The sequence below is a fragment of the Molossus molossus genome, unplaced genomic scaffold, assembly GCF_014108415.1.
Source record: "Molossus molossus isolate mMolMol1 unplaced genomic scaffold, mMolMol1.p scaffold_m16_p_9, whole genome shotgun sequence".
In the NCBI taxonomy this organism is placed as follows: Eukaryota; Metazoa; Chordata; class Mammalia; order Chiroptera; family Molossidae; genus Molossus; species Molossus molossus.
The window spans coordinates 104,013,052-104,036,479 of NW_023425403.1; the positions used below are offsets into that span (position 1 = coordinate 104,013,052).

General features: G+C 35.8%; 1 protein-coding gene and 1 non-coding gene across 8 annotated transcripts in view; one reads left to right on the forward strand and one right to left on the reverse strand.

Moving 5' to 3' along the window:
* Window positions 1-23,428, forward strand: part of PDS5B (PDS5 cohesin associated factor B) — a 191,750-nt gene that overhangs the window by 127,435 nt on the left and 40,887 nt on the right. For all 7 annotated transcript variants that reach the window (XM_036249585.1, XM_036249584.1, XM_036249586.1 and 4 more), the window contains 4 exons: window positions 9,095-9,218; window positions 10,641-10,799; window positions 17,927-17,995; window positions 19,372-19,508. In XM_036249585.1, coding sequence (XP_036105478.1) covers window positions 9,095-9,218; window positions 10,641-10,799; window positions 17,927-17,995; window positions 19,372-19,508 — 489 coding nt within the window. The remainder of the gene's footprint in view (window positions 1-9,094; window positions 9,219-10,640; window positions 10,800-17,926; window positions 17,996-19,371; window positions 19,509-23,428) is intronic.
* LOC118623092 lies at window positions 10,284-10,386 on the reverse strand. The gene has a single exon (XR_004958203.1). It is a non-coding gene; the product is annotated as a U6 spliceosomal RNA (small nuclear RNA).

Below are 23,428 nucleotides of genomic sequence, written 5' to 3' on the forward strand. Positions count from 1 at the left end.
AGAAAGCCAGCTCCTGAGAGACTCTGGGAAACAGCCCCAACCTTAGAGCAGATTGTAGGATAGGCTTAAAGCTCAGAGAGAGAGAGTAGGTAAGCAGCTAGCACAGGGATGTTCGTGGTTTTATTGTTCAAGTTTAAATAAACAATAAAACCATCTAAATGCTCATCAGTAGGAGATTGGTCAGATCAGTTGGTATAGCTATCTAAAGAACCATGTGACTATTAAAAAGAATAGTGTTTAGCAATATGTGACATAGGAGTTCTCCACAACATTGCTAGGTGATAAAGTTTCCAAATAGTATTTTTATCCTCGTTTATTTAATGTATGTGTGTATGTGTAGAGAAATTTTATAAGTATGTTCACCAAAATGTTAAAAAATAATTTCATGGTCTTTACTGTTTTTAATGTATTTTTTTCAGTTTTGTTTGCATTTTCTGCATATATATGATTATAAGCAAGGAGGAAAACTTGAATTTGAAAGAAGAAAATGAATTTAATGAGGGAATAAAGGATTTTTTTTCATAGAAACTTATTAATAGAAAAAGTAATTAGGAGGTAGTTACTTTATTTACATTTCACTAACTTCTGAGACTGCCTTCAGAATTCTTGAAATTGTTTTTTCCTTTGTTTATTGTTTTGGTTCATTTCTGTTTTCTGTTTGAGCAGAGAAAACATTGGATGAGCTTACAACTTCTCGTGCTACCTTTTTTTTTTTAAGTATAGTTGTTATACAGTATTATTAGTTTCAGGTGTACAATGTAGTGATTAGACATATGTATACCTAATATGTGCTCACTACATTAAGTCTGATAACCATGTGTCACTGTGCACTTATCGCACTATTTATTACTGATTATATTCCCATTTACCTTTTCACCCATTTCTCCACTGCTCCCCCAACCATCAGTTAGTTCTTTGTTTCTATGAGTCAGTTTTTGTTTGTTTGTTCATTTATTATTTTTTTAAATATTCCACCTATAAATAAATTCATACGTTATTTGTCTTTCTCTGTTTTATTTCACTTAGCATAATACCCTCTAGGTCCATCTATGTTGCTGCACATGGCAGGATTTTGTTTCTTTTTATTGCAGAGTAATATTTGTGTGTGTGTGCGCGCGTGTGCACCATGTCTTTATTTATCTATTGATGGACACCTAGGTTGCTTCCATATCTTGGCTATTGTAAACAATGCTGCAGTGAACGTAGAGGTGCATATATCTGTCTGAAAATGTGTTTTTGTTCTAAGTACCCAGAATAGAATCGCTGAGTCATATGGGAGATCTGCTTCGAGTTTGTTGAGGGAACTCCGTGCTGTTTTCCACAGCAGCTGCGCCACTTTCAGTCCCGCCCACAGGGCCTGAGGGTTCCCTTTTCTCTGCGTTCTCACCAACACTTGTGATTTGTTGACTTTTTTGAAAATACTATTCTTACTGGTATGAGGTAGTATCGCATTGTGGTTTTGTTTTGCATTCCCGATGGTTAGTGATGTCGAACATCTGTTTACAAGTCAGATGGTCCATCTGTGCATGTGTTCTTTGGAGAAATGTCTCTACATCCTCTGCACATTTTTAAAATAAAATTGTTTATTTTTTTTTAATGAATTATATGAGTTCCTTATTTTATACTGTTTTTAAAAATCCCAACAAGAGTTGCTTCTTGTGTAACCTGAAATTTTTCTCTTGATTCCTATGAAGAGAGATCATGGATGTTCATATTGTAAAATCTGATTTATGAGAAGATAGATCTTACCCGGGGAGTTTAGTTATCGAAGTAACCAAACAGTAATTTTTTGTTTCACACAAAAAAATAGACATAAATCATAGACCACAAATCACAGACCAAAAGGAGAGCAATTTGGTGAGACTGTAATTATACACATTTTATTATTGAAATTTTCAAACATATATAGAAGTAGGTAGAACATTATAATGGTGATGGATTACCATGTATCCACCAACTGGTTTGTATATGAATAACTTACAGCCACTTGTGTGGAATTTACAATTTTACTCACTCCCTCCGTCCTCTTTATATTTGAAAGCCAGTCTCTGACTCACTATATTATTCCATCTGTACATCTGAGTATCTCTAAAAGAATTTTTTTTTTCTTTAATCCTCACCTGAGAGCATGCTTCCTTAAAGAGAGGAAGGGAGGGGAAGAGGGGGAGAGAGAGGGAACAAGAAACATCGATCAGTTAGTTGCCTTTTGTACCTGCCCTAACTCGGGATCGAACCCACAACCCAGGCATATGCCCAGACCAGGAATCTAACTGGCAACCTTTTGGTGCACAGGACAACGTTCACCCAAGTAACTGTGCCACTACAGCCAGACTAAAAGATAAATCTTAAAAAATAATCACTGTACATTTATCACAAACACAGTTAACAGTAGTTGCTTAATGTTAGTAATATGCAATGTTCTCAAAAATTTAGTAATTTTTTAATAGATTATTTTTTTAAAAATCAGGATCCAAGTAAGGTGTTCACATTGTTATTGGTTGATACATGTCCTAAGTGCCTTGTCTCTCATAGGCTCCCCTCCAGTTCCCTTCTCTGTTAATGTTTGAGAAAGAAGCCAGGCTGTTTCTCTTGGAGGGTCACGCGGACGGTTTTTGCGAATTGTATGTCTGGCATGCTTACTGGTTCTTTATATTTTCTGTAAAATGGTAGTTGAGTCTGAATGCCTGATTGGATTCCAGTTCCACTTTTTTGTTACAGGGCCACTTTATAGTTATTAATATATTCTTTTATCAGGAGGCACATGATGTCTGGTTATTGCTCTTTTTATGATGTTAGCTGATGACTGTACTGAGTAATGAGTGGTGATGTATTCTGTCATTCCTTTATCATTTGTTAGCTGAATACTTTTATGAAGAGAAATTTCTCATCTATTCTTTGGTTCCCCAGTGTTACATTTATTTAGAAAGGGCAGGATAAATGCTTGATTCTTTTATGTTTTTGATCAGTGTTCAAAATAAAGAGTGACTTTACTGCCATCCTCCAAATGTAACCAATTACCTGTTGTCACTTAACAATATTATTATAAACGCATGGATTTACATGTATTTGTGTTTTTGTTTTTTTTTATCCTCACCCGAGGACATTTTTCCATTTTTTGTTCAGGTAGAGTGGGAGGGAGAGAGAGGAACAAAGAGAGAGAGAGAAACATCGATGTGAAAGGAACACATCGAGTGGCTGCCACCGGCACAACTGACCAGGGCCGGGGACAAACTGCAACCGAGGTACACGCCCTTAGCGGGAACCGAACCCGGGTCTCTCAGGACCGCAGGCCGACACTCTAACCGCTGAGCCAAACTGGCCAGGGCTGTATTTGTGTTTTGATCAGTTGCAGTGGTTACTCTCATTTATGCTCGTATTATCTCATCTATATCTAGGAAACTATTTAGGTTGACTCCTGAGTTGTTTTGAACATCCACGAATCTTTGTAATTTCTTTTTTTTTTTGGTAAAGATTTTCTGCCATTAATTAATTTATTTGTTTGTTTATTTATTTATTTTTTTTATTTTTTTTTTATTTTATTTTTTTTATCCTCACCCGAGGACATTTTTCCATTTTTTGTACAGATAGAGTGGGAGGGAGAGAGAGAGGAAGAGATAGAGAGAAACATCGATGTGAAAGGGACACATCGAGTGGCTGCCACCGCACGACCCACCAGAGTCAGGGACAAACTGCAACCGAAGTACGTGCCCTTAATGGGAACCGAACCCGGATCTCTCCGGACCGCAGGCCGACGCTCTAACCGCTGAGCCAAACCGGCCAGGGCTGTTTATTTATTTTTAATCCTCACCCGAGGACATTTTTCCATATTTTTTGTTCACATAGAGTGGGAAGGGAAGGAGAGAGAGAGAGAGAAAGAAACATCGATGTGAAAGGGACACATCGAGTGGTTGCCATCTCCACAACCCAACCAGGGCCGGGGACAAACTGCAACCGAGGTACGTGCCCTTAGTGGGAACCGAACCCGGTCTCTCTGGACTGCCGGCCGATGCTCTCACCACTGAACAAACCGGCCAGGGCAATCTTTGTAATTTCTTTGCAGTCTTTTATGACAAGATATTCCAGGTCTATCTTCTACATCTCCTGCTCCAGGCCTGGAATATGGAAATAGTATTAAGAGTGTAAGTCCTGTGAGGTGCTAATACTAGCTAATATGTGGGTCATTTTTCTAGGATGGTTCATTGGACCCAGCTAAAGAAAGTTTTTTGAAAGATAAAATGTTTTGAGTGTTTATTTATATTGATTATTCCGGTTCAAATTCAGGCCTACAAAGTATATATTGAACCTCTTCAGTATTGAACCTCTTTATTTCCCAATGCAGAAGTATAGGATGAAAAACTATGATATTATATAATGATTCATTTTAAATAATCTATAAAAAATGCATAAGAGTCTCAGAATAGCAGCACCACCAATGTTATTCCTAAACACAGTTGTTTATTTGTTTAGGTAATTCTCTTGTATTTTGGGCATATCATATTAAGGATAGAGAGTCAAATTTCTGTGTTTTAAAGATACTTAGAGTGATTCTTCTTTGTGTCGTTATGCTACCAAATGAATAAACACTTTTGTTTGTTTGTTTCATTTTGCTTTAAGACGTTATTCTTTTACAAATTAATTGTGTTTCTTAATAATATAAAAGAGTCACTAGTTTTAAAGCAAGATATATTCTAAAAAGTTTAGCTTCTGTTTTTCATCTCTGGTATATTTTTCTTACCTAAAGATAAACTTCCTTTTAATAGATACGCTTTTATAAAAAGTCCTTCTGTTCATGTCTGTCTGGAAGAATCAGGTGTGTACATGTATATTTATGGATTCATATACCTCTTTTGATAGGTAAAGTATAAAGTATAGGATATATATTTTTCTCCACCTTGCTTTTTCCTCTTTACATATACTGGCAGTTATTCCATATTTAAATGTTTATTTTGTGGATAGAATAATTGCATATATAATTTTGGTAGATATCACTACACTCTCCTCCATGGTGGTTTTAACATTTTGTATTCCCACTAGCAGTGTATGAATGTTCCTGATTTCCCATAGTTTTGTTGACAGACTGTTATGAAATGTTTCTCTTTGTCCCTGGTAATTTTCCTTATTCTGTAATTTTTGTCTTAGAGTAGTATAACCACTTAATATTAGTATTTGTGAGGCATATTCTTTTATTTTAACTTAAATCTTCTTGGGACTTAATATTTAAAATGAGTTTCTTAATAAACATCCTATAGTTTGGTCTTTGTGTTTTGTTGTTGGTGGTGGTGGTTTGTTTGATTTGTTTTTGTTGCGCTAATCCAATTTGAAAAAGTATCTTTCAATTGGAATATTTCAACAATTTAATTATTGATATAGTCGGGTTTAAAGTTACCATCTTGATATTTGTTTTTATTTAATCTTTCCTTCTATTTCTGCCTTCCTTGGAATTGAGTTATCTTTAATGATTTTGTTTTATTATTTCCACAGTTGGCCTATCAACATTCAAATAAAATTATACTACTGAACATACATTGTACAAACTTAGCAATCGTCTAGGTCTCTGCCTTCTTCCTTCAGACTTCTGTGCTTCTGTTGTCACACATCGTTTCTGTGTCTGTATGTCACAAACACTGTGGTGTGTTGTTGATGTTTTGCTCTGAGTAGTTTGATATAGCTTAGATGTACAATGGCAGATTTGTGTATGTTTATACATGCATTTTTACCATTATTGCCACTCTTAGTTTTTTTTAATATCTAGCCATATTTTCGTCTGGTATCATTTTTCTTCTTGAACTTCTATATTTCTTATAGTATAAATCTGCTTAACGTTAATTATTTCAACTTTTCTTTGTCTGAAAAAGTCTTTATGTTGCCTTTATTCTTGAAAGGTTTTTTTGTGTGTGCTCAGAATAGAATTTTAGGTTGTCAGATCTGTTTATTTCAGTGCTTGAAAGATGTCACTTTTTTATTATCTGGGTTGCATAATTTCTGATGGAAAGTGTTAATTCATTCTTTGTTCCTATGTGTGTTATGTCTTTCTTTTCTGTGTTTAAGATTTTTTTATTGATGTTTTTACCAAATTGATAAGGTTACACCTTGTAATAGTTTACTTTCTGTTTCTTCTACTTGAGGTTTACAGAGATTGTTGGGATTGTGGGTTTATTTTCGTCTGGTCTGGAAAAATTTTGGCTATTATTTCTTCAAATATTGTTTTCCTCTCTTCACTTCCTGTTTTCTGAGACTTCAATTACATTTATTTACTTTTCTTTATTAATTTTAGAGAGAGAGGGAGGGAAAGGGGGAGAGAGAGAGAGGGAAACATCAATGAGAGAGAACATCAGTTGACCGTCTCCTGCATGCCCCCCACTGGGGATCAGGCTCACAACCTGCACATGTACCCTGACCGGGAATCGAACCAGCGACCTCTTGGTGCTCAACCACTGAGCTACATCAGTCAGGCTACATTTATTTTTGATTGCTTGATATTGTCTTATAGGCCACTGATGCTCTGTTCTTTTTCTGTTTTTCTCTTGTTTTGTTTTGCATAGTTTCTGTTGCTGTGTTGTCAAGCTTGCTGATCTTTTTCTTCTGTAATATACAGGAGTTGGCAAAAAGTATGTTTACAGTTGTGAGTACATAAAACACCGAGTTTATTTTTGTATTATTATTTATTCTTGTATTATATATTTTCCATATGAACACTGTAAACTTACTTTTGCCCACCCCATATATTACATTTGGATCTTTTTTATGTATTTTGTTTCTGTGCTCATGTTTCTGCTTTCTTCTCACCTTCTTGAACATATGTAGCATATTTATAATAGCTGTGTTACTGTCTTTGCAATTCCATCACCTGTGCCATTTCTGTACCTGTTTCTATTGATTAATTTTCTCCTGGTTATGAATGACAAAGTCGTTCTTTTGTGGCTGGTGGAAACATGAATTATTACCAGCCTTGGGTGTGTTCGTGATGTTTTTTTGACCTACTGCTTTTCAACGTTCTTTTCCTGTTTCTCTGTGCATGGTCCTGCTCATTATTCAGCCAGAGACTTGAGGATATTCCTCTTGGGATGTCCAGAATTCAAGCTCTCTTTCCCTCTTTGTAGCTCCTTCCTCTGTGGTACTCTGCCCTGGAAATGAATGCTCCCTGGACTCCTGTCTGTTTCCCTCAACTCCATATGACCTGTAGGCTCTTATTTTGGTTACTTCTTTTTGCACAACAGTCTGGAAACTACCTCCATGCAGTACATGGGGGCGGGTTTAGGGTTCTTCTAGTTTCCCATCTTTTGGGGATTACAAAATAGGGCTGCCTATTGTCCAGTATCTGAAACCTTTAACATACTTTATCTTGTTTTCTACTTGTTTAACGTGAATCCAGTCTCACATACACTGTCATAATCTAAAGCAGAAGTCCTCTCAGTGTGGTTTAATTTGTTTCTTTTTCTTCTTCTTTTTTTTTTTTTAATAAGTGAAGGTAAGCATTTTCTTCACACATCACTGGGTAGTTTTTATATCTTTTTAAAAAATGTATCTTTATTGTTGAAAAAGGTACAGATGTCTCTCCTTTTCCCCCCACTGACACCCTCCTCCCTGCTCCCGCCCCTTCGCTGCACTGTTGTCTGTGTCAGTTATACACATAAGTTCTTTGGTTTATCTCTTCCCGCCCCCATGGATATCTTTTTTTTTAGAGCTTTCTACTCTTTGTGTCCCATTTTTCCATGATATTGTTGGTCTTTTCATTCTCTATTTGTAAAAGGATTTTACATGTTAGGGATATTAAGTTCTTCTCTCTAATACAAAATGCACAATTTCACCTCAACTTGTCATGTATCTTTTTAACATATTTTGCTGTTGGTATTTTTTTTGAGATTATATTATTATTGTGATGCATTATGTTATCTCTAACATTTTAGTACTGGATTACTGGGTTGGTATTAGGCAAGGAGGGAGGGAGGATCCAAATGTTTATTTCACTGTGATTATTTGTAAAATAGTTGAGCTAAGAGGTTCTGTTTTATTCAGAATTTATATTAATTGTTTATGTACTATGATGATATGATACACGAATGTTCTTCCAGGTAGCTACCTGACTCCCTCCCTAACTCCCTCAGAACTCTGCTCAGTTAACTTTGTCAGAGAGGTGGAGAGGGCTTCTGTGACCACCCTCTTTAAAACTGTAACACTCACAAGCCCCTCCCCACTCATATCACTGTCCTCTTTTTCTTTATTTTCCTCTTCAGCAGTTGTCATAATTAGACAGAACATATATTTTGCTAATATATACAATATCATTTGTCTTGTCCCTAATATGCTGGTACCATGAAGGCAAGGATTTGGGACTTTTAATACTGCTTGGCAGCCCTGGCCAGTTTGGCCCAGCAGTTAGAGCGTCGGCCTGCGGTCCAGAGAGACCCGGGTTCGGTGTCCGCTAAGGGCATGTACCTCGGTTGCAGTTTGTCCCCGGCCCTGGTTGGTCGTGTAGGTGGCAGCCATGTCCTGTTCACGTCGATGTTTCTCCCTCCCTCCCTCCCTCCCTCCCTCCCTCCCTCCCACTCTATCTGAACAAAAAAATGGGAAAAAATGTCCTCGGATGAGGATAAAAAAAAAAATACTGCTTGGCATATAGTAAACACTGAATTTGTACTGGTTAAATAATCAGATTTCCCATTATGTAGGTTGTTCTGGGACCAAGTGAAATATGAATCAGAGAGAAAGGGAGACTTCAGAATGAAGAAACAATTAGATCCCAACCATGTGGTCCCTTTGCAGTGGTCTTACGTGTAAGGTGGCAGGTTAGCTGGAGTGATAACAGTGAGGATAAAAGGAAAAAAGGCTGATGGGACTCACATTAGAAAGAATAAATGGATCACTATTCTTGTTGTTTTTGTAATTGTTAAGTAAGAATGAAAAACACTTGTATTTGAGTTATATTTTTAATATAGATATTTACAAAAAAAATTATAGATGATTGAAAATGAGTCTGAATATATGTTGTAACTTTTTTGTTTTTATAAAACATTAAAACGTTACTTTAAAAATACAAACATTAAAACTTAGTCGAAGCCGTTGATTTTTCTGATGTATTGTTTTTCTTTTTTAGAGCTTTGCTTCCTGTTTTACATCACAAATCTAAAAAAGGACCCCCCCGTCAAGCCAAATATGCCATTCATTGTATCCATGCAATATTTTCTAGTAAAGAAACCCAGTTTGCACAGATATTTGAGGTAAAAAGAAAACTATTTTTTATTTCATATGTTACAATTAAAAAAACAAATACTAATGATTTTACAGAACACAGAATGTTCACATTCAGAGATATATCGTTTTATATTAAGTCCTCCACTTATTGATAGGTTCTGTGAGTTTAAAAGAAATGATGTATAACAAAAACAATTTTACCCTAGGCTGATTGACATAAACAAGAGTTAAGTTCCTATGGCATCTCAAGAAAATAACATTATTAGAGAATCTGCTGTGTTTTTAGAATTGAATCAGTATAATTGATATTAATGAATGGTTACAGTATGGAAATAATCTGATTATTCAGATGTTTGTATTTTGACATTTATTTATATTTATACATTACATATTTATAACTTATGCATTGTATTTATGCTGATGCATTTAGTACTAGGAAATTTTATTAAGTAATATAATCCTCCAACTATCACATACAAGGTTGTCTGGCTTTCTGAGCAAAGGTTTCATAGAGCTATCTGACCCTTATGAGGTTACTATTAATCTAGGCTCTGTCTATTAATTTTGCTTTTTCAGAAATGATTTTTTTTTTATTGTGTAAAATTTACACTGTCAGATTTTTGTCAGAGAAGTGGAACTTATATGTGTAATGAAAGTATTGAGAGGAGTCATCAAGAATAGCAAGAAGTAAATTCATTTAAATATTCTTTTGATTAAATAAAGCCTTATATTGCCCTAATATGTTGTGAAAGAACAGTTCTGTATTGCTTTTAAAGCTTAGATTTCTTAGTGTTCTTTTTGACTAATAGCTTTCCTTTAAGTCCCACTGAATCCTTGGTGTGAAGCCAGCCAGTGAGTAAGGACCCAGAATGTGGAGAAGACACATGAATACTTGCCTCAGTGCAGGCAAGACTCACTTCTACTCCCACTCTGTTAACCAGAGCTCATTCCCTTATCCTCATCTAACTGCCAAGGAAGCTTCTTCACCTAAGTCACACTATGCCAGGAAGTAGAAAAAAAGTAGATATTGGTGAACCCTAGCTGTCTCTATCATATTCATATATGTAGTCATAAAATATATGATTTAAAAAAAAAAAATGGAATGCTTCACGAAGTTGCGTGTCATCCTTGTGCAGGACCACACTCGTCTTCTCTGTATCATTCTGGTTTAGTGTGTGCTGCCGAAGTGAGCACACGTCACGATTCTTTGTGCTGAAAAGTTTCTTCGCCTACCTCCAAATAGGACTTTGGCAAAACCAAAAATATTTAAATGTGATGTTTTCTAGACATAAATAACCTGTGGAAGTTTAAATGTAAGCTTGAGCTCCTACTTATGCCATATATATGTATTGAAACTTTTGTAGTTTTTTAATTTGAAGGTGAAATGTGTGAACAGTTTCATTTGCATATTTATAGAGTTGGATATATTTTCCTTTCCTCATTTTCAGCCTCTACATAAGAGCCTAGATCCAAGCAATCTGGAACATCTTATAACCCCATTGGTTACTATTGGTCACATTGCTCTCCTTGCACCTGATCAGTTTGCTGCTCCTTTGAAGTCTTTGGTAGCTACTTTCATTGTGAAAGATCTTCTCATGAATGATCGGGTAATTTGTATATATATATATTTTTTTTTTTTCTTTTTCTTTTTAAGTAATTTATATTTTTTAGACTCGTGTTCTTTATAATGTTATCTTCTGAAATTTTACACAGCAAACAAGTGAAATGACGTAACATTTCCATTTGGATGCCTTAGTTTAGGTTTTCCTATCTTTTTAACACACTGTGTCTCCATTTTAAGTAAAACAACATTGAAACATCTCTTTAGTTGAGCCAAGTCATGTAATCTGAAATACATTTCTTGATAAATACAAAATATCACCTGATTCTGTCTGTTTCACATTTACAAGGATTTTATTTTTGTAATGACATCTCTTTTTTAAAATGTGAAGACCAACAAGCTAGTTCACAGTATGGTTGTCATGACAGTAGTTGTTCTTTCCTTGCATATATTAGAGATTTGCTGAGAGAGACCCAGGGAGCATTGGGAAAGAGAGAATGATTTTGTCTGTCTCCGCGCTGTGCATACGGGAGCCCCTCGTCCACGGCTGTGCTTCCTGCCGTTTCACTTACCTGCAGTCAATTGCATTCTGAAAATATTACATGGAAAATTCCAGAAATAAACAATTCATACGTTTTAAATCTTGCACCATTCTGAGTAGCAGGATGAAATATCACACTGTTCTCTGTCCTGCCTGGGATGTGCGCCATCCCTTTGTCCAGCATCTCCACGATGTACGTAGAGAACAGTAAGATTGAAAATGTGACCATATTCACATACGTTTTATTACATATCCTCATCTAACTTTTATATTATTATAATTATTCTGTTTTTATTAGTTATTGTTAATATCTTACTGTGCCTAACATATAAATTAAATTTTATCATAGGTGTTATGTACAGGAAAAAATAGCATATACAGGGTGGGGCAAAAGTAGGTTTACAGTTGTGAGAATGTGTAACACAGAGTTTATTCTTTTATTATTTATTAATTATTATATTACATAAGAACAACTGTAAACCTGCTTTTGCCCCACCCATATACTAGTTACTAGCCACATATAGCTATTTAAATGTTAGATTTAAACGAAATATAATTATAAATCTATACACATATTTCAAGTGCTCAGTAGTCACTATGACTAGTATTGGACAGCACAGAACATTTCCACCATCTCAGAGAGCTCTGTTGGACAATGTTGTTCTAGAAGCTTTATTGTTTTAATTTTCACATTTAACTCTATAGTCTACTTGGAATTGATTTTTGTATATGGTATGAGATAAGATGTCCAGATTCATTTTTATTTCCGTCTGACTCAGCCCCATTTATTGAAGACATTTTTTCCTACTGCTTCAAAAAACAAACCCTAAAAAATGACATGAAAACCATATAACATAAATTGGCTATTTTAAAGTATACAATTCAAGTAGCATTTAGTACATTCACTATATTGTACAACCACCATACCTATCTAGTTCCAGATCATTTTCATTAAGTAGTCACTACTCAAATATTTCCCCCTGCCTCTGGCAACCACCAACATTCTTTTTGTCTTAATGGATTTACCTGTTATGAATATTTCCTATAAAGAAAATCATGTAATTGGTGACCTTGTGTCCTGTTGCTAATGTTTTTGAGGTTCATTCTCACTGTAGCTTGTATCAATATTTTATTTTATGGCTAAATAGTATTCTGTTGTATGCATTTACCACAGTTTGTTTATTTATTTCTTTTTTCTTACTCAAAGGCATTTTTGCATGTATCTTCAGATAGAGCGGGAGGGAGAGTGGGAGGGAGGGAGGGAGGGAGGGAGAGAGACAGAGAGAGAGAGAGAGAGAGAGAGAGAGAGAGAGAGAGAGAGAGAGACATCAATGTGAGAGAGACACATCGACTGGTTGCCACCCACACGACCCCAACCGGGCTGGGGACAAACTGTAACTAAGGTACGTGCCCTTAGCGGAAGCCGAACCCAGGTCTCTCTGGTCCATGAGCCAACGCTCTAACCACTGAGTCAAACCTGCCAGGGCTACCACAGTTTATGCTTTCTTTTATTGTTGGGCATTTAAGTTGTTTCCACCTTTTGAATTCACAGTTCACTATTGTGAATAGTGCTGCTATGAATTTTGTGTCTGAGTGTTTGCATATCTATTTTTAGTTCTTTGGGGTACATACCTAGCAGTAGGTATGCTGGATTATACAGTAATTCTATATTTAACTTTTGAGGAATTGCCAAACTGTTTTCCACAATGGCTACACAGTTTTACCTTCCCACCAGCAATGTAGAAAGTTCCAATTTCTTTAATTTTTTAAAAATTAATGTAATCAACGTACATCATTTTATTAGTTTTAGATGTACAACATAATGATTCAACATTTGTATGTATTGTGACATGATCAGCACAGTAAGTCTAGTTAATATCCATCACCACACATAGTTATAAATCTATTTTTCCATGGTGAGAACTTATGAGATCTACTCTGTTAGCAGTTTTCAAATATAAAGTACACTGTTGTTAACTGTATTACTGTGCTACACATTATATTCCGTGACTTATTTATATTATAACTGGAAGGTTGTACCTTTTGACCTTCGTCCATTTCTCACCCCCTGCTCTTGCAACTACCAATCTGTTCTCTATCTGTGAGTTAGGTTTTGTTGTTATTGTTTTGTTATTTGGAGTTTGTTTCATTTTAGATTTCAGTGTAAGAGAGGTCATATGTTAAAAATTAACAGAGCTAGACTGCTTACATATCCATACAAACACAAAGGAAACACTTGCCAAAGAATGTTTTGTTGTTGTTGTTGTTTTCAGCACAATCACAGAATAGTCATCAAATGATAAACACCAGCTACTGAGAGAAGTAAATTTACAGTGGCAGCTAGGAAATTAAATTAAGGTGACTCAATCTTGGAAGCCTGGAGATCCTATTTTTACCCATGGCTGATAATGGGTGATTTCCAGAGGCAGTTTCCGAAACAGAAATCAAATACCAACTCAGGTAACCCTCTGGCAACAGGACAAGTATCTCTAAAATCCTGCAGGCCAACTCCCCAAACACACAGAGCTGAAATTTACATAGAGCTTAAGAAGCAGTTATTTAGTTGAGAAGTACCTTGAAAGTATAAAGTGGAAATAACAAAAGTGGATTCACAATAGAAACATTCTGCTAAAATTTCTGAACTAAAGATGTCAGAAAGATCCCAAAAGTTTCCATGGGGCAATCTACCAAAAAAAAAGTAAATCTGACCAACTTCAGATTTTTCAGCTGCAAGACTAGGTTCCAAAAAACAATGTTGTAAATTTTTTGTTGCCAAGTGACTTGAAATAGAATTCTAGTATTCAAGAATTGGGGGGAAATATTTTCAGAAATACAAAACAAAGTTTCCAAATTACAAGCCATTTTGAAAGAATTACTCAAAGATATACTCCACTAAAATATTTAATTTACAACAAAAAATTTAATCTGCATTATTACAAATAGAGAAAAACAAATAAAAAACGTATTCTAATAATACCAACAGACTGGCAGATGGGTTCAAAAATAATAAAATAAAACCCAGCAGATGCAACTAAACTAATAAAGACAAAATCTAAAAATAACCGGAAGGAAAAATAAATCAGTTAAGATGAAAAGCGTCAAACAGAATATGGATTTAAATTGGATACTGATAGCCCTGGCCAGTTTGGTTCAGCGGTTAGAGCGTCGGCCTGTGGTCCGGAGAGACCCGGGTTCGGTTCCCGCTAAGGGCACATACTTCGGTTGCAGTTTGTCCCCGGCCCTGGTTGGTCATGAGGGTGGCAGCCACTCGATGTGTCTCTTCACATCGATGTTTCTCTCTCTCTCTCCCTTCCTCTCTCTCCCTCCCACTCTATCTGTACAAAAAATGGAAAAATATCCTCGGGTGAGGATAAAAAAATAAAAATAAATTGGATACTGATATAAACAAGGTATTGTGTACTCTCCAAAAAAATTAACACTACAATAAGATATAAAATATATGAACATTTATACAACTAACAAAATAATATAAAAATAAACCAAAACAAAAATGATTTTTGAAAAAAAGAGCAAAATGTTCATCATCACAGCAGAAGACTTGTAAAGCAGATTAAGATGAAATGAAAAATGTATAGAAAATACATGTACAAATATAAGGAACATAGAGATAAAGTATTAAAGGATTAGAAAATTAAATTGTCAATCTTCATAAATATGATTTAAAATAGAGGTTAGCAAGAAAGATGGATATAAAATCAAAACTATAAAATCTCCAAATTAACCATAAACATAAAACCTAACTTTAACAATCATGTTGTACAAGTGAACATTTTAAATTTTCTTTACAGAGAAAATTATAAAATTTAGTGAAAGAAACCTTGTGGATAAGCAAACAAAGCAATGGAAAAGAATAGAGGCAGTATATGATATGAGTGGTAGCATTGCAGAGGACTGGAAGGAGAGATTATTCAGCAAATTGTGCTATCCTAATGGGAAGTAAAAAGAAATGTAATCCTTAAGTCACAGCATACACAAAAACAGTCGATGCCAGGTGGATTACATTTTTAGTGTGTGATAAAACCTTAAAACTTTTAGAAGAACATATGGGAGACTATTTTTATGACATTGAGATGAGAAAGGGTTTTTTAAACAAGACATAAAAACCATTATCTACAAAAGACTGACCAATTTAGCTACATTAAAATTAATAACTTTTATTCAAAAGACACCATAAAGGGAATAAAAGACACACAATAAATGAGATTTTATGAAGATATTGCAACATGTACCTGAAAAAAAGTATTAATGTATGTAAAGATTACCTCCGAGATAAAGACAACCTGGAAAAAAAATACATCAAAAGGAATTTCAGAAAGCTAAACAAAAATTACTCTCATAGTACTTGGAATTGTACTATGAGAAATAGTGAAATTGGTGACTAGATGTATAAACTTAATTAGTAATTATCAGGGAAATGCAAATTAAAACTATAATGAGACACTATTTTATATCAATTGGATGGGAGAAATGAAGAAATCCGAAAAGAATTGGTGTTATATACTGCTGATAGGGAATTAAGTTCTAACAACCATTTTGAAAAATATTTTGACAATAAAATTAAATATATGTATACACTGTGATTCATCAGTTTCACTCATATGAATTTAACCTTGATAAATTCTTACTAAATGTATCAGGATGCCTCTGTAAGAACATTTTTATAGGAGTACTGTTCAAAAGAGGAAAGAAATGGAAATAATTTCAAATGTCCACTAAGAGAATAAATTAATTGCTATTTTGCACAGTGATATAATACAGACTAATAAATGAACTACAGTTAGATTTAATAATAAGGATTATTCTAAGAAACACTTGTAATGATAAAAGCAAGTCACCCAAGAACATATATGGTACACAGCTTATGAACCTCAAGATCTAGCAAAACTAAACAAGTATGATGTTTAGAGAGAGATATGCAGTCAAGTAGTGTTCTGTTATAGTTGTGGAATAATAAACCAAAAATTCCACACAGTGCTTACCTAAGACAGTTAAAAACAGGAAGAAAAGTTTGGTGAATAATAAAACCTGGAGCTAACAGTTTATGGTTGTTCATTGTAGTATTATAAAACAAGTGGCACAAGTGTTACATATATACCGGGGTGGGAAAAAGTAGGATTCTAGTTGTGAGTATGCAAAACACAGAGTTTATTCTTGTATTACTATTTAGGACTGTATTACTTATTTGTATTACAACTGTAAACCAACTTTTGCCCACCCCTATAATATTTCTTTGTATCAGATATCACAAGACAAATTAATGGATTTGAAATGGTGAAAGTGAATTCTGTTTCTGACAAGAATTGACTATGTGGTCTTGAACCTATATTCCCACTGGGACAAATAAAAAGACTGGACAACATATTTTTAAATTTAGTTTGAAGGCAACAGAGAGCTATCAAAGGAGTGAGAATTGGCAGGGCAAAGTTTCAAAAAAGGAGAGAAATCAAAAGGTTTGAGTTTGATGCTATGATGGTTTGTCTTACACATACGCTAGCTGACTTTGAAAGAGGCTAAGAGGTTGATCAGTGTTTTCATCACTGTTATAGAGCTGAAAGGAACAAAATTGGAATTGTGAGCCCAATAAAGAGTAGAGTCCTGGGGGGTGGAATTGGGGAGGAGGGGGTTAAGGGGGAGAGGGGAGGACATCTGTAATACATTCAACAATAAAGATAAGTTAAAAAAGAAAAAAGAGTAGAGTGCTTGTTAAATACCCTAAACTTTGGTGTGGATGAGGTTTGGAGAGTTTGCCTTCTGGATTCTATTGCCAGAGGGTTAAAGAGGTGTTACTTGGTTTCTGTTTCCTAGGCTGACTCTGGAAATAACTCATGATCTGGGGGTAAAATGGGATCTCCAGGCTTCACAGTTGGGTTCAGGTTATTTTTGTCACCTTAATTTAATTTTCTGGCTACCACTATAAATTTATATCTTTCATTTCAAGATTATTCTGTGATTGTACTTAGGAGAAAAACTACTTTTGCGGGTTTCTCTGTACTTGTGTGGAGACAAACCCTCTAGCTCTGCTAATTTTTTACTGTATATTTTGTATTTTCTAAATTTTTTCTATGATTTGATCTTCTATTGGGCTCCTGTTGTTTTTCAGCCCTTTATAACTGTGTGTGTGTGTGTGTGTGTGTGTGTGTGTGTGTGTGTGTTGCCATTTAGGTAGGAAGATATTAATACATGGTTTCTGTTACTTATCTTCAACTGAAAACCTTTTTAATTTTTTTCCCTGCTCAAGGTTTATTGTAAACCAACTTTCCCATTATTTAAGAACTGTACTTTTTGGCTTTGTTGATTTTTATCCTAGACCTTGGCAGCTGCCTTAAATAATTGAATCAATCTCAAAATGGGTATTTATGGGCATGTATGTATGAGGTTAAAGCCAGTCTTTCTCCCACCAAGAAAGACCCACCTGGTGGGAATATCTGAGCGCTGGATGTGGGTGTAGTGAGGTGTGCCTTTGGGCCTTTCGAGGAATAAGGTGAGCCAAGGTGGTGGCTTTCTTTTCATATATAATAACTCTCACCCAGAAGATAGAGATTTCATTCATTCACCAGATATTAATTAAACATAATCATGTTCACATTTTAAAGTCCTTCATTTTTGTTTAGCTTCCAGGAAAAAAGACAACTAAACTTTGGGTTCCAGATGAAGAAGTTTCTCCTGAGACAATGGTCAAAGTGAGTAATACGCATAGATTTTTTTTTAAATTTAATAACATGTAATGTATTCTTAATATGGGTGTTACAATTTCTATTCCTGTTATAGAGATGGCTATTAAAATCATTCAAGTTTTTATAGTTATTGTATGACATTAACCCAAGTACTATGAGAGTAAAAGGAAGTAATGAAAAACCCAAGACCTTGAGGGCAGCTGCACATAATCTAATTGGAGAAAAGAAGAGTTTGTAAACTACCTCCATGTTGCTGATGCTTAGATACCAACCTTTAAATGTCAAAAGACAGTGCTGGTTTTCTTATGTACCCCCTCCTGCTCAGTGAAAATGGTGATTCAGGTTTGAAAACTATTTATCTTTTCCATGGGAATTGATAAAATTTTTACTTTGATTTTTTTTTTTTTTTTTGAGAAATTCCCTCTGTAATTCCTTGAATGAGTTATACATAAAAGATTGCTCTTCATTGGTGCAGAGAGTATTAATTTACTAAAACCAAATGTAGTCTGTAACCGTAGACCTCGCCTCAATCCGCTGCCCAAGGTGTGAGGCCAGGAACAATATGTTGAATATTGTTTTTCTTGTTGTAATTTCTTATAAATCTCTTTGGAGGGGTGTTTATATTTCATATTATTAACTACTTTATCACCTCATTCCAGGTTCAGATTCTGATTCTATTTCTGTAGACCTTTAGGGCCTCCCTTCCTTTAGCTTTGGATGATGCTGATGCTGTCAAGTTCCAGTACAAACCTGTTTTCTCAGCAGCAGTTTTGTATGTTAAGCAGCACTGGACTGGAAGACAGGCCACCTGCACGGAGGGCCATACTCACCAAATGGCCCAAGACAGGGATCTTAAGGGTGTCTGCAACGTGCCACTGCCCAAGACCCACTCAGTCCCTGTGACTTAGAGCTGTGTAAAGCTGAGATAATGTGAAAAAGAGATAATATGCACCCCTTCAAAAAGGGTTGTTGCAAGTAACTTAGGTACTTAGTTACTTCATAATTATAAAATACAGTACAAATGTGAGGTGGAATCATCTCTCAAACACAAAAGATTAAATATAATTTGTAGGTTGGAACTTAGCTTTTCTGTCTATGGTAGTTAGCATGTTTTTACTGTGGGTCCTAAAGGGTAGAGTATATGTTGGGGAAAATGAAAAACAAACAAAAAAAGCCCAGTCTTTTGTTAATTCATTTACTTATCAATTGCCTGGGGAGTGAGGCATGTTTAATATTAAACATTCAAAGTTATCTTCATAGATGCAGAAAAGAATGATTCCTTTTTTCTTACAAGGCATCCATTGAAAACATTTTTTTTTCATTTTTATTAATCTTGATATAGCATTTCTTTAAAATTACATGTCAATTTGTCTTTTAAATAGATCCAGGCTATTAAAATGATGGTTCGATGGCTACTTGGAATGAAGAATAATCACAGTAAATCAGGAACTTCTACCTTAAGATTGCTAACAACAATATTGCATAGTGATGGAGACTTGACAGAACAGGGGAAAATTAGGTATGAAATTGCTATTTTCATAGTTCTTTGCATTGCTTAGTATTTCAACATCTACTGTAATTATTTTGAATATCTAATGTGAAGATGTTAGTGTACCAATAAGTAACTGATATTTTATATTCTTGTTAATTAATGTCTCAAGAAAAAACAGACTAGGTAGAAGGCAACTTACTAAATCACTTCCAGAACTATAAATACAAATTTTTTTAAATACTTGATATAAATTATTTAAAACACATAATTTTTGTTTTGTTTTACTTAAAAGATATAGTATAGCATAGTGATTGGAAAAGACTCTGGAGCCCAGATGCAAGTCCTGGCATTGTCCCTTATTAGCAAGGTGACCTTTACAAGTTACTTTAACCTCTCTGTCTCTCAGTTTCCTTACAGAGAATGATTATGTCCTATCTCACCTAGCTATTATGATAATGAAATAAGTTAGTATATTTAAGGTATTTAAAACATTACCCAGCACATAGTAATTGGAAGTACTTATGGTGGCAGTGGTTACTATCTCAGGGTCAGCTAAAATTGAGAAATGTGTCTTTGTCATTTGTTGACGCTTTTTGATATAAACACAACAAAATAACTTTTCCCCTCGTAATATATCTAGCTTGAAGACTTTAATGGCAGAGTGTAAAAGTGACTTCCTTTGCATCTTCACTTTCAGTCTTCCTGGGTTTTGCTCATGCTGTGCTGTTCGCATAGGTTGTTGAGGTAGCACATTTTTATCAAACAGATCCAATAAAAGTAAAACTTGGCCAGGCATTACACATGTACAACTCATTTATTTACCTTTTTTCGGTCTAATTAGTTTTCTTGACCTCTTTGCTCTTATAATTCATATGTGCCAGTGTTCAGGATTTACATAATAATTGGAGAGAAATTTTTCTCCAGTATTAATACATTTTTTTCTCTTACATTTATTAATTATATTATTCATGTGCATATTTAGGTCTCATTTTTTATGATATTTCTTAACATCAAATGTGTACTTGAATTCTGCAAATGTATGTGAAGAACATTGGTTCCGAATTTTAAAATAAGGCATTATATAGAAACCTGGTCTTCAAAATCGTAGTTGTAAAGTATTTAATTATAGTTATTTATTTCTTCTTACACTAAATAAACTCCAACAAGAAAAAGACTTTCCTTTAGCAGTGGTTGAGTGATTTATCTCATAATTGCTCTTAAAATATTGCTGTACATATACCTTGTTCCTGGATTGGAAGAATTAACATCACTTAAATGCCCATACTACCCAAAGCAATATATAGATTCAATGCAATTTCCATTAAAATACCAGCAGCATATTTCACAGAACTAGAACAAATACTTCAAAAGTTCATATGGAACCAAAAGAGACCCCGAATAGTCATAGCAATCTTGAAAAAAAGAACAAAGTAGGCGGGATCACAATACTAGACATCAGGTAATACTACAAAGCCACTGTAATCAAAACAGCCTGGTACTGGCACAAGAACAGGCATATAGACCAGTGGAACAGAACAGAGAACCCAGAAATGGACCCAAGGCAATATGCTCAATTAATATTTGACAGAGGTGGCAAGAGCATTCAATGGAGTAAAGACAGCCTCTTTAATAAATGGTGTTGGGAAAAGTGGACAGCTACGTGAAAAAAAATGAAACTAGACCATCAACTTACACCATACACAAGAATAAACTCAAAATGGATAAAAGACTTAAACGTGACTCGTGAATCCATAAAAATTCTAGAAGAAAATGTTAGCAACAAAATTTCAGACATCACACGCAGCAGAATTTTCACTGATAACATCACCTAAGGCAACAGAAACAACGGAAAAGTTTAATACGTGGGACTACATCAAACTAAAAAGCTTCTGCACAGCAAAAGAAACAAGCATCAAAATGGAAGGGGAATCCTCTATATGGGAGAGCATAATTGACAACGATATATCATCAAACAAGTGCTGGTGAGGGTATAGAGAAAAGGGGACTCTAGTGCACTGCTGGTGGGAATGCAACCACTATAGAAAACAATATGGTGTTTCCTCAAAACATTAAAAACCTAACTGCCATTTGACCCAGTGATCCCACTTCTAGGAATATACCCTAAGAAGCCTGAAACACCAATCAGAAAGAATATATGTACCCCTATGTTCAGAGCAGCACTATTTACAGTCACTAAGATCTGGAAACAATCCAAGTGTCCATCAATAGATGAATGGAAAGAAAAGCAGTGGTACATGTACACAATGGAGTACTATGCAGCTGTAAGAAAGAAAGATCTCTTACCCTTTGAGACGATATGGAGGGACCTGGAGAGTATTATGCTAAGCGAAATAAGCCAGAGAAAAACAAATACCACATGATCTCACTTATTTGTGGAATATAATGAACAAAATAAGCTGATGAACAAAATAGACCCAGAGACCTCAGAAGAGGGGGTGAGGGGAGGAGGAGGGATGAGATAAACCAAAGAACTTATATACATATATGCATAACCAATGGACATAGACAACAGCCGTGTGGTGAGGATCTGGAGGAGGGTGTCTAGGAGGGGAAAAGGAGAAACATCTGTAACAAAAATAATTTTATTAATTAAAACATATATATTGCTGTAGATGAGTTGAAAAGCACCCCTGGACATGTAACTTCAGAACTTTTTTTAAAAAATAAGTTTTCTTTTCTTTTTTAAAAATAATTTATTTTTCAGTTGCAGCTGATGTACAATATTATATTAGTTTTGGGTGTACACCCAGTGATTAGACATTTATATAACTTACAGTGATATTGTCTGAGAAGACTGGCAGTAACCACTGACCACCATGGAGGGTCTGTGCAGGGGCCAACCCCACGGAGCAGGACTTGCTTCAGCGGGGCTTTGATACCTGCTGAGTCCACCCTTTGGCTCATGCTGTTGTAGGTGGTTGTGTGGGCGGGGTCTTTGGTGTGGTCTGAAGCTGTGCACCCAGTTGCTGGCTCTGGGGCTTGTAAGCCAAGGTCATCTGCCGCCTCTGCCCTGTCCCAAGCCATGAGTTACAAAGTGACCTGAAGGTGGCTACTACTTGTGCTGGACTTGGAGGTGCCCAGGAGAGGCCACTGTACAGCTAATAGTGGCAGGCCTCAGGCCACTTAGCAAGGCTAAATGCTGCTTGTTTGAGAAATTTTAATAAAATCTGCAGCAGGAGCCAGGACAGGCCATTTGTGTAGAAAATTTACTGGAAATGGACTGGGTGGGCCTGCAAGTTGGGTAGAACAGGGTCTCGGAATTACCGTGGCAAACAGTGTGAGGTTGGTGGGGACTGGAACATGGCCCTGCCCGTGGGCTCTGTTTCCAGGAGGGCTCAGCAAAGGAACAAAGACCGGCCAGCAATTTTGTCTGGGAGAAAGCTATCCCTCCAGATCTCTCCCCTATGCTAGACAATTCAGTTCATTTCTGTGCGATCCTGGTACCTTCCGGGTTGCTGCCCCAGTGCTAGAGCTCAGAGCACCGAGTCCGAGTGAGTCTGCTCGGGCCCTTTGAGAGGAATGCCTGGGACTCCTATAGCTCTCTGTCTCACTCGGCTACAGACCCCGCTGGTTTTCACAGCCACACGCTATGGGACTTCTCTTCCCGGCACTGAAACCCTGAGCTGGGGAGCCTGTTGTGGAGCTGGGACTTCTGAGGGAGCACCTTGCAGCCAAGATGCTCCTCCCAGCTTGCAGCCACCACAGGTGGGTGTGGACAGACTTGTTCTGCATCTGCCCCTCCTACCAGTCTTAGTGTGGCTGCTGCTTACATCCTTAGTTGTAGGATTTCTCTTCTGCTAGATTTCAGGCAGTTATGAAAAAGCGTTCTGTAGTTTAGCTGTAATTTTGATGTGATTGTGGGAGGAGGCAAGTACCTCATTTATCTGTTCCCCCATCTTGACTGGAAGCCTTGTTAATGTTGTCAT